At 44.0% G+C, this 12,184-nt stretch overlaps 1 protein-coding gene across 1 annotated transcript in view; it reads right to left on the bottom strand.

Moving 5' to 3' along the window:
• GPC6 (glypican 6) overlaps positions 1-8,503 on the bottom strand; it is a 1,214,516-nt gene extending 1,206,013 nt beyond the window's left edge. Inside the window, exon 1 of the mRNA XM_052650253.1 lies at positions 8,344-8,503. Within this exon, the coding sequence (XP_052506213.1) occupies positions 8,344-8,503 (160 nt within the window). The remainder of the gene's footprint in view (positions 1-8,343) is intronic.
• Positions 8,504-12,184: the final 3,681 nt, after the last annotated feature.

Raw genomic sequence — 12,184 nt, 5'->3', positions numbered from 1 at the left:
AGAGTGGCAGAGGAATGGTAAATCCTCTCTCTCTTCTGGAGCTAGGATGCCCACATGTTCCTGCCCATGGACATCATAGCTCATCACTTGATCTCCTAAATGGAATAAAGTGGCAGAGGAACGGTAAATCCTTTCTCTCTTCTGGAGCTAGGATGCCCGTATGTTCCTGCCCATGGACATCAGAGCTCCAGGTTCTTGGAAATTTTGATTCAGACTGAACTATCCCACCTGCTTTCACGGGCAGTCAGTTTGCAGACAGTATACTGTGGGGCTTCGCCTGTGTAACTACAGGAGCCTACTCCTATAATAAATCTCCTCTTCTGTATCTCTAACTGCATCTATCTATCTAATAAATCTCCCATATATTTACATATGAGGTATATATTCTTGGTTCTGTTCCTCTGGAGAACCCTGACCAAAACACTCCCAATAAAATTTGACTTCCTCCTTTCAGCAAGGGCAAAGAAATCTCTTCCTGATATGATTCTTATCATTACAATCAGTCACATAATTTGGCACTTAAGCCATAGACACATCATTTAATCTTGGGCAATGAAGTAACCATTTTTTTTTAATAAATGTATTTATTTTTTAAAGAAAAGATAATTGCTTTACAGAATTTTGTTGTTTTCTGTCAACATCAACATGAATCAGCCACAGGTGCACATATGTCCCCTGTAACAATTTAATATATTCTTCCTCTTGCTGCTGCTGCTTGGTCGCTTCAGTGCAACCCTAGCGACTGCAGCCCACCAGGCTCCTCTGTCCATGGGGATTCTCTAGGCAAGAGTACTAGAGTGGGTTGCCCTGGGAGTGCCCTCCTCCAGGGAATCTTCCTGACCCAGGGATCGAACCCGGGTCTCCTGCATTACAGGCAGATTCTTTACCCCTGAGCCACCAGGGAAACCCATTTTTCATCTTAGCGAAAATTTTTTAAATGTACATTTTTACATTTTTACACTGTTTAAAAAAATACATTTTTTACTCGAATTTCAAAATGAACACAGCTGATGACATATATGTTGATACTTTCTGAGAGTTAATAATGCACCTCTATTTGGGAAATCTTTTTCTCTCAGTGACCCTAAAACTCCTAATAGTCCTCTTCTGGTTTTATGATGTTCTGTTGCCAGTAAAAGGTACACATGAATTGTGTCAAAGTATTTTTATAGACTTGTTAATTTGATAAACATTTCTGAGACACATGATTCTGTCTTTCAACCTCTATCTCACACACACACACCAGTATTTATTCACCGTCGGACACACAGTAGATGCTTGATAAATGACTGTGGACTGACCGATGATTTGGGTGGTGTCAATTTTACCTCCTAAACCCTTCTACTTCCTGCCACTCCCACAGTCACCACACTGGTTCATGTAAACATCTCCCCTCTTCCTGTATCTGCCTTTGGCTCTCCTCCAATCAGTTCTCTACAAAGCAATCAAACTAACACTCAAAACCATGTCCCCTCCTAATTAAAACACTTCTTCAACAGCTTCTCCCTGCTCTGGGTTAAAGGCCATATTCACTGTGGTGAGTTGAACAGATTACAATGCTGGTTGAGGAAAGAGACAGGGCCAAGAGAGGGCAGCAAACAGAACAAGCTTCACTTGGGAGGCACTTGAACAGGTTGCAATAAGAAGTCCCTCAGAGCTGAGCACTTCCACAGGTACCAGAGAGTCCCCTGCAAGGAAGAGGAAGCACTGAAAGATCCTGCCAGGCAAGGGGGATGAGGTCTCTGGGCAATGGTGCTCAGCCACAGGGTGTTGAGGGTGCAGCAGCTTAGAGTCTTTTATAGGCCCAAGGTACACAAAATAGGAAGGTTCTACATAGTTTAAAATCTGCTTCTTTGAGCTATAAACAGTTGACTTTAGCCCACAGGCTTTAGCAATAAGGGTCCATGTCTGCGCCAAAAATAGTAAACGTTTGGTCAATGTGCTTAGGCCATCTTGGATCACAAGTCATCAACCCAGTCCTGGGCTTCCCTGGTGGCTCAGATGGTAAAGAATACGCCTGCCAGTGCAGGAGATGTGGGTTCAATCCCTGGGTTGGGAAGATCCCCCAGAGCAGGGCATAGCAACCCACTGTAGAGTATTCTTGCCTGGAGAATTCCATGGACAGAGGAGATTGGTGGGCCAGAGCCACAGGGTCGCCAAGAATCGGACACGACTGAGCAACTAACACTTTGACTTCTTCAGGCTCTTCTCCCAAGGCTCTCATACCCTTTACCCCTGCAACGGCTGTTTCCCCAGGTTCGGGGCCTTCTTACCACACAGACAATGTGTGTTCCCTCTGCCCTCTCTGACTCTGTATTCAGGTTTCAGAGCCCATCACTCTTCCTCAAGGAGGCATTTCCATAACCCTGTGATCAGAGGACAGGATCCTATTAAATGCTTTCCCAGAGTCAGATACTCCAGTGCTGTGTACTCATCTCGCCCATTCACTGATAAATGTACCCTGAACTTCCACTTCCCTGCTGGGATTAAAACTCCCTGGTGCCCTATACCCAGCGCCACACAGTGACTTACACATAGTAGGTAAACAAGAACTATTTATTAGAGAAATGGAAAAAAATGTCTAAAAGAGATGAAGAATAGGTTGTAATAGTAATCAGTAGCCTGGATAATGTGTAAATGTGGAGTCGAATTTCTACTTTTCTTTGTTACTAACTGTGCATTTGTCTAAAACTCTTTTTCATCCTGGGTTATTCAAAACTCTTAAATATGTCCATCCAGGATTATTAGAGTTTTTAAACCTTCACCAAAGAATTAGTACTATGAAATCCTTTATTTACAAACACGCCATCCCAAGGAGTCAAGTACACTATCATCCACTGTCATGTAAATCACAAAAAACTGAATAATACTGGAGAAAACTATAAAACTATTTAAAGTTTCATTATGCACCAGCTAAAGAATTTAAGAGAGCAGAATTTGGTCTGCAAAATGATATAAGCACCAGTTTGAAATAATAATTTTTCCTGTTTATACAGGCAAGACAACTCCAAGTCACCTTGCTGGCCTTACTAGAAGCCTTCAGAGAGATATGATTAAGGAGGAAAAAAAAAAGTCTTATTTATGATTTTACTTTTGTGAGTCTGAATATATTAAGATTAAGCTAATGAATTATTTTGTCAATAATTCCTTTACTACAGTTTTTATCCTAAACTCATATTTCTATAAAAATCTTGTGACAGAATGGTATGTCACTTTGGTTTTAAAAGACTCAATAATTTTATATTCTGTCAAATGTTCATAATACGCATAACTACAGAAGAACAGTAGTCACCCTCTCACATAAATTATAATGCAATGCTTATACTACAATATTCTAAAGAATATCTCACTGTACATTTTAAACCACTTTTGATAGTGGCCTACATTTCTGCTCACAAGCTATTACGACATGGCACAGTTAAAAGATGTGAGTTTTATGTAAAAAAGTGTATCAGTCAACTCAAATGAACTCTTCTTCTCAGTGATGACATATCGTCTTCTAATTAAATCAGCTAAGATAACTCTGTTTGCAAGGATGATTCTAAAATTAATTCCCAAATCAAAAGTCTAACAAGTGGTACTCCTAATAGCCCAGATTTTAGATTGCTTTGATACCTGGAATTAATATGAATCTTTCAGTAATCTAGCGACTTGACAAATCATAAAAAAACCATTTGAAGTTCCACTAATTCATTTATACTTCACACTGTTCTTCAAAAGGATCTTAAAGACATCATCTAACGAAACAGAGCGCTAGAAAATCAGAACTCTGTGAAGGAGGCGGTTAAATGGAAATTAAATTATTTATCCCTAACTAGGAGATTTAAAGAGTAAGACTTACCAAACACTGTTTTTTTCATTTATGTTAATGTGATATCTACATGTAAATTGAAAAAAGAGTTGGGATAACAGCAAATGTATTAAAGAAGTTGGTTTGCTGGTGAGCAGAGGAAGGGTAGGCTTATTCCCTGGGAAGCCCACCAAAAAAAGGAAGGAACTGCTGGACCTAGGCCAGGTAAGATGAAGCATTACATATTCTGAAATTTGAAAATGATAAAGAAGGACTAAAACAATCACTAGTACATCCCTGGAATATTAGAGAATGTTCTCTTTTTTTTTAACTTTAGATTTTTGAGATTTTCATATTTTTGAGATAAGCTGATATCAAAGAGACAGGAGAGAATTTTTATGCTTTCTTAATATATAGCTATAACCTGATTCATAGGAAAAAGTTGGCAGAGTAAATTATTGAGAACAGCGTTTATTTTCCCCCCTAATTTTTGGAGATAAACTTCCCTCCTCCTTCTACCCTCATGATAATTTCCTATAGTAAGTTTTTTTGGACTAACCCAATATTCAGAAAGTAGGCCCAGTATATTGGAAAAAACACCCGACACATGTTTTTACTTTCTATCTTTTATAAAACCACATCTATACAATGATCAGGAAAAAGCACAAATACACAGACAATTTAGTGGTGGAAGCATAGCCAATTCCAGAGAACATAAAACCCAAATTCAAAGTGAGTTTGAAAAATTGTAGATGTTGCAAGTAAATAGAAAAATTCTCAGCTTTAACTGTGAGTGAATGCATATGGTGATTGAGAATACCAGGCTATATAGGTATTAGATGAGAACAGAATTGATTTTACATGCATTCATTCAACAAATACAGCATGGCAGTGGGCAAGTTTAAGTGTATGTACTTCAGGGCCTGGGGTCAGAGTGCCTGCATTTGAATTCTAGGCTCCTCACTTCCTAGCTGAGTCATCCTCAGGCAAGTTAATTATCTGTTACTCGGTCTTTTCATCTTTAAAATGGGGATGATAGTATCTAAGTTATTAGAAAAAGTCAATCAGTCAATATTTAATGTTTTCAAAGTAAGTAGAGTTGTCACATAGGTGCTGGACACAGTAATTTCTACATAAGGGAGTGTTAAGTAAAGTTACATTAGATAAACGAAAAACATTAACATGAGCCAATAAATTACCACTAGTCAGCAACACATGCATATTATAATTAATGACGCCAAAAAGGCTCAAAGCATAAAACAGAGGCTCCATAAGCATAAACCAACATCCCCTGAATTGCCTAGCCTTTTAAGCAGATGCTCTTTTCAGCTGTGAGTTCCTTTACAAGTTTGGAGCCATCAGTATGGCTTGGATTGGAAAACAAGATAACATTACTGGTGCGGGAAGAAAAACCTGTATGTTTCGCACCGACTTTTGATCAGAATAACAAAGAACCCGATGATACATGGCTCAATATCTTTCCAGAAGACAGAACAAGAGAAAATAAGCACACTTCGAAGGTTTTTGACTAGATATTTGGAAACGTTTGGATACCACAAAAATTACTAAGTATCAGAATGGATTGCTGAGAGGGGCTCAAGAGTCTACTCCTTTGGAGGTCTTTCAAACAAGGACAGATAGTCTATCTGATCTGCCTGGGATGGTTTAAAATCAGAGCTGAGTGAAGATTAATGGTACAAGCTGCCCCTTGAAGGCCTCCTCTTTCCCAACCACTCTCTGAAAGTCGAACTTTATATATGACCCATCACAGCCCCTCATCTGTTGAGTTTGAAGAATTCCCTTTTATCCTAGAATAGAAAAGGGCAACACTATTTCACAATTGTGAGTTCTGAGTAAAACTTTAATAATGTCATGATGAGACATAATGTCCTCATTACTTCTCAGTTATTTTACCAGGCAAGCTACCTGCAAATATCTTTCAATTAGAAACAGCTCTCATGAACCTGAAATCTGAACAGCAGTTCCTTTAAATTCATGTTCCCTGGCAGACTAAACAGCACATGCCATTTCACAAGCAACCCATTAAAAGTCCAAACAAGGCAAAGGATAAGGAGATGAAGGGAAGGATAACCGCCATATACTAGATAATTAAAAGCAAATAGTATCAGGAACTAGGGAGGAGAAGAAAAGTGGGTTCATTTAATTATAGGACATAAATGATTCTTCCAACAGCAATAGGTAAATTGAGTAAAGTTTACCTTGAAAAAATGTTGATCCTTAATACACAGGTACCTTTCATCTCATTTGTTTTTCCTATCAGATGTGCCTCTGACCCCCAACGACCTATATAGCTTGAGTATTTCAAAGGGTACCAAAGGACAGGAAGCTTTATGCAAAGTCAACAGTCCCCCTAGTCCTAGAAAGATAATTTAACAGAAAGTGCACACATTTTAGAAATTCATAGCTAATTAAAAAGCCCTGTAACTGTCAAGGTGGGGATAGAAAAGGGGGGGAAATCCCTCTGTAGCTAAAAATCTACTAAAGGATTTATTTCAACCACTGAGAATGTTTCCGAAAAGTCAATGGTGCCTACAGAAATCATATACACTAAAAACCTTCCCTTTGATATCAAGGAGATTTGCATCGTGGTAAAGACCTGTAGTCTCCTGAAAGCCCCACGATTCATTAACTAATACAGAAGCAATTTAAAAATAGTTAACTATTTTCTTCTTGGAGATACCTTTTCTGAAATCATGTTGGGAAATACCTGTGTGCTTAAAAGACATAGTTTGAAAAATCCCAGATTAGAGGAGAAAAAGTTCCCAGAAAAAAAGTGATCCATATTCTAAACCTTTAAAAAGTTGATTTCCCTGAGATTGAGGGAGGGGAAAAAAGGCAAAGCTGATCCTTATCAATTAATTAAAAAGAATGAAATAACAGTAGACGAAGGGGAAGGAGAGTTAAACTTTAGGATCTGTGGGGGCAGTCGCTCTCTACGCATTGATTAACAAATTAAGGAGCTCTGGAAAAGCGAGATGAAGTGACAGAGAGAAAAGTGGTCTTATAATTCACCACAGGTTCCGCCTCCGACTCACCAGAGGCTGCCTACGTCTGGCTCAGAATTGAAAACCTCTCCCTGAATATAATGCTCCGCGCTGTTAGCGTGATGTATAAGCTGTTGTGTTTTGGGGGTTTTTTTTTTTTTTTTTTCCCAGTGCCTACATTTCTAGAAACGTGCTCATTCCGGGATAAGTAAAAACCCTCACTTGTAGAGTTTGTGCATCAACCATAAAACAGCAGTCCCACTACGTATCGAAACCGTGGTGTTTTACCATCACTGCAAAATGCACAGTAGAGACCAGCTCCTGGGCAAAACGCAGAGAGGCTGGGGGAAATCCAGGGTTCTGGCTCGACCATCTGAGGGGCACTGAGGACCTCGGCTGCCGGGTTTGAGCAGCCCGCGCCCTCGCAGCATCCCCTGGCCCCTCTCTGCCTCTCTCAGCTCCGCGCTCCCGCAGCCAGGGGATTACCTCTCCCCAACACGTTTCATTCACAGAGCCCCCGAGCTGCTCGGGTTCGGTTGGAGCTAAGAGCCGGAAAACATGCACCCAGGCGACCGCGCAAGTGGTCGGAAACCGAGCGCTCCCCACACGCCGGCGCCCGGCCCGGGGGTTGGGGGCTCTCGAGCGAGGAACACCCGTGGCCGGGGGACGCGGGGTCCGAGGAGACCCCCGCGAGGTCCGAAGACGCATCCGCTAGCGAGCCACCCGCTGAAGTTGACTCAGCTCCCCGGAGCGGGCGGGCGAGGCCGCGCTCCGGCCGGAGCGCCGCGCCGGGCGGCAGGGCTGTCCCCCGGACCGGGAGTGACCAACCGCGATCGGGGGAGCCCTGAGGAGCCGGAACGGCAGAGCCTGCTCCAAATCTGAAACGGGCAGCCCGCGGACTCCCCAGACCCGCCCGGAACCGCCGACGTCGGAGGCCGAGCCCCCCACCCCCAGCCCCGCTCGCCCGCCCGCCCCCGGCCCGGGCGCCGGGCGCTCTGCCTTCCCGGAGGGCAGGAGCGAGGGGCCGGGGAGCCCTCCGCGTCTCTCCACCGCCCCCGCCGGCGCGAGGGCGGGAGCGGAGAAGGCGCCACTCTGACGGTGGCGCTGGGCAAACTGCGGCCGCAGTTCTTCCAAGTTTGCCTGAGCGAGCGGCGCGGGGTGGGCGCCCGACTCGGCGTGCCGCCCTCGCGCCGCGGCCGCCCCCGTGGGTCCCGGGCTCCCCGGCCCGCTCGGCCAGGGCCAACGACCAAGAGGAGCGCGAGGGCGCGGGAGCCGAGCGCGGGAGGGAGGGAGGGAAGGAGGGCGCTCCCGCGTGTGCACACACAATGAGGCAGCCGGAGACGCACACCTTCCCCCGCCCCGCTCCGCTGGAGAAACCGCCCCGAGCATCCGCCGCCCGGCACGGAGGCGCGGCGGCCCGGAGAGCCCCCCGGCAGAAAGTGAACACCACAACTCAGCAACAGGGGTGAGGCGGAGGGCTTCCGGCAGCCCGGGAGCCGGGCGGCCGCCGAGGGCTGCAGCCGGCCCGGGCCGCGCGCCCGCGCTTACCTGCGATCTCCTGGTAGGGGATGTCCGCCAGGCTGAATCCCTTGGCACCGTACGCCTGGCGGACTTCGCCGCAGCTCCGAGCCTTCACCTCCGCCCGGGCCGGGAGGGACAGCAGCAGCCCGGAGAGGGGAAGAATCACAGCCCCGATCCAAGAAGGCATGGTGCAACATGCAAATCCAGCTCGGTGAACCCCGGGACCCGTGCGCTCTTCACCTTGCCCCTCCAGAAAGCCCGCCAGAGCCGGCGGCGCGCTCCTCTCAGCTGCCCAGCGTCACCCCCTTCCGCCAGCCGAGGGGACGAGCCGCGCAGCCCTCTGGACTGCGCTCAGCAAACTTTTATAAGCCTGATGGAGGATGGCAAAGCCAACCGGGGCTGGCTGGGAAAGCAGCCGCCTCACTCCTCTAGTCCCCCAGACCGAAAACAGTGCAATAAAAACGAGGAAAATAAATGTTTCAAAAAACCACCATAGGGGTTGAGCGCTGCGATCCGAGTTCCGAGCCGCAAGAATCCTAGCGCGCGGCGAGCTCGGCTAGCGGGAGTGTGCGGCGAAGGTGGAGACGCGCGCCGGCTCTCCCGGGAGAGAGATGGACAGGCGACCGCGAGGGTGTGCGCGCGCGAGTGTGTGTCGGTGTGAGCGCGGGGTTCTCGGGGACCTGTGTGCGTGGAGGTATGTGTTGGGGATATACGAGATCCAGGGGAAACCTCAGCTTCGCACAGGCTGAGGGAGCTTGTGAGAGTCCCCCTGAAATAGGAAGAGAGAAATCCTGGAGACAGACGCTGGGAGGCTACAGGGAAGGAGAAAGGAGGGGAGGGAGAGAAACGTGCTACACATTGCACAGCCGAAATTCAGAGGCAGAGTCGAAGGCAAAACCTGGACCGGATTTCTTTCTAATCGGCAGCAAAAGGGGCATAAAAGGGAAGCGATCCTCTTTTCTTCATTGGCTGCACATCCTTCGTACTCATCAGAAATGCTAGTTCTAAATACCATAATGAAGTCATCTAGAAAGACAAAGTATTTTTAAGTCATTAACTTACGTTATTAAACTATATTTTTGTGGCTGTAAAGGACAACGCAATGCCAATTGTTGCTCTAAATATGAGCAACAATTCATGACACAGCCCTCGCAGAAATGAACAATTAGAGGGGAACCCGGAAAAGCAGGGCACAGTCGCTGCTCTAATTACTGGGCTTATTGCTGTTTGACTTTTTTTTTATTTTCTAAAGATAACGCAAGCATACATTAGACATGTCTTTTTTTTTTTTTAATTTTGGGTTCTGGACTCAAAAATGCCCCCCTTTTAACTTCAAATGTTACATAATCTTGGATCAAAAATCATTATCTCAGATTTCTAGTGTGTAGATGAACAGGAAAGCAAAGAAGAAGCAGAACAAGGAAGAGGTGAGAAAAAAAGAGCAAGGGTCAGTGGGGTACATGAAGGAAGATATTGGGGAGGGCAGTGAGGTCTCCCCTTGCTCTAAAGGCTCTCACATAGTAAACTTAGCATTTTCTTCCAAATGAACAAAATTTTCAAGTGGAGAATCAGTTCACTTCTTTCCTCCTGCCTTATACTCAAGTTTTGTGAAATGGTATAAAAATGAAAATTCTTATCAATTTTCTTATGTTAATGAACTTTGCTGGGCAGAAGCATGTGTTGAAACCCAAAGCTCGTGCAACTACTAGCAGGTAAATGCAAGACCAAAAACAAAAAAAAAAAGATAATGCTTACTTTTGTGTCTGTGTGTGTTTAGATCAGCTCATTATGCAGAAATAACTGTAAGGTAACGTCCAGTTTTTTGGACCTTCTCTATAAAGCTATATTTTTCAGATGACAGCTCTTAATGACCATGAAATTTAAGTCATTCCATTTGTTATCAGGACCACTGTCATAGTCATCTTCATCATCATTACAACACGTTAGATACCTCTTCGTCCTGTCTTTAATAAATTCCTCCTCTCTTACTCCACCAAAAAGACTCCCAAGTTCCAGATCCAACCTGATTTAAACCATGAAAATGCTTAAAAATGAGTGTCTCTTCTTTACAAGTTAATTTTTCCCTCTTGAAAATTCCATAGACAAGTATTTCTTTCTGAAAACTTCAGTCACATTTTTTTTCTCTTAAAATTTTAGCATAATTTTTGCCTTCACGATATTGTACTAATGGTAGACCTCAAGTGACTTGAATTTATTTCCCTCAAAGTCTGAAATCAGGATAAACAAAATATACTCTTGTGTCATAGTGGACAAAGGATAAGATGGGTAGGATTAGGGAATGCTGTAGCCAAGTCATTATTTCTATATTTGACATGACCTTCAACCTTCTGTTTTTGTCAGAGTCAGGTGGCAGGCATTTTGCACTCCAGAGGAGGGGGGTGATTACACACATAACATTCTCTCCTCACACATCGGGACTCACTGTAATTTACCATTATTCTTGCAATATATAGCTAATAATGCAATAGAAAGGACATTTGAAGTGAAGGAAGAGGGGGTAAAAACATAGTATATGTATTTTAAGATATTTAAACATCATTAAGTATTTAATAAGCATTTAATGCAATGATACAGCCCTAGGTTCTTATACACAGGTCCTAGACTTATAGGAAGGTTAGTATGGAAATAATTATAATTTAATCAGACATAGATTAGTTTAATCCCATCAGGAGGGTGAAACAATTTAAGGTAGGTTAACAAATTCCAATACTGAAACTCCAATACTTTGGCCACCTGATGCAAATAACTGACTCAGTGGAAAAGACCCTAATGATGGGAAAGATTGAAAGAAGGAGAAGGGGACAACAGAGGATGAGATGGTTGAATTGCATCACCACCTCGATGGACATGAGCTTGAGCAAGCTCAGGGAGTTGGTGACGGACAGGGAAGCCTGGTGTGCTGCCGTTCATGGGGTCACAAAGGGTCAGACACGACTGGGTCAGACACGACTGGGTCAGACACGACTGAGTCAGACACGACTGAGTGACTGAACTGAGCTGAACTTAAAAATTCCAGTCAGACCAAAGAATTAAGTAACTTGCTTTACTGGTTCTCTCAAACCTTCTTGGTCCACTCACTGGATAGTGTCGCACTGTGTGAGGTGGTGTAAGAAATTAAGTCAAACTTTCCAGCTAAGGGCAACAGCAGAGCCTAGATGAGGTATTGGAATGAGCCTTGAAGGTCATAGGCATTTATAGAAGAGCCTTGACTAGGCAGATGAGAACTCATATTAAGGAGATGTTGGCATGTGGTTTAGCTAGGAAAAAAAAAGAGCTGAGAGACTTGAACCCTGACAGTAATGTTTATATTGTACGTCATAGGAAAAAGAAGTTAGAACATGAAGAACCTCAAACCAAAGGAAGCAAGCACATCGAAGCAAGAGAAAGGTCAGTAGGAGAAACACACAGAACTCTGTCACAGTGGTCAAGATTTCAGGTGATTGAGACCAGAATAGCAAGATAGTAAATGGAAAGAAGGTGAAGATACATTTTGCAGAAAGGATTAGCACGGTTTGGTCCTTGGTTCAATACATACAAAAAAAAATTTACTAAAACGTTATTTCAAAATTTTAAGTCTCATTAGGAAAATGTAGTATTTACTAGGACATAAGACTCCTGTTTACACAGCACATTCACATCCCAGCTGTTTATTTCACAACAACCCCTCTGGGCATAAGATGAATGGTGCCTCAGAGACTGAGATATGGAGACAAAAAAATTAAATCTCTGCCACAGTTGGCAGGTGGACAGATTTGCCCCTGTCAGGTATCCACCCCATGATCACTGGCTCTTCTTTCTTGCTATCCTAATCCCAACTGTGTTCAGGGCATCATGCCAGCAGCAAGGG

The sequence above is a fragment of the Budorcas taxicolor genome, chromosome 12, assembly GCF_023091745.1.
Source record: "Budorcas taxicolor isolate Tak-1 chromosome 12, Takin1.1, whole genome shotgun sequence".
NCBI classification, from domain to species: domain Eukaryota; kingdom Metazoa; phylum Chordata; class Mammalia; order Artiodactyla; family Bovidae; genus Budorcas; species Budorcas taxicolor.
The sequence above is the reverse complement of the archived record's forward strand: the minus strand, read 5'-3'. Positions and strand labels throughout refer to the sequence as shown.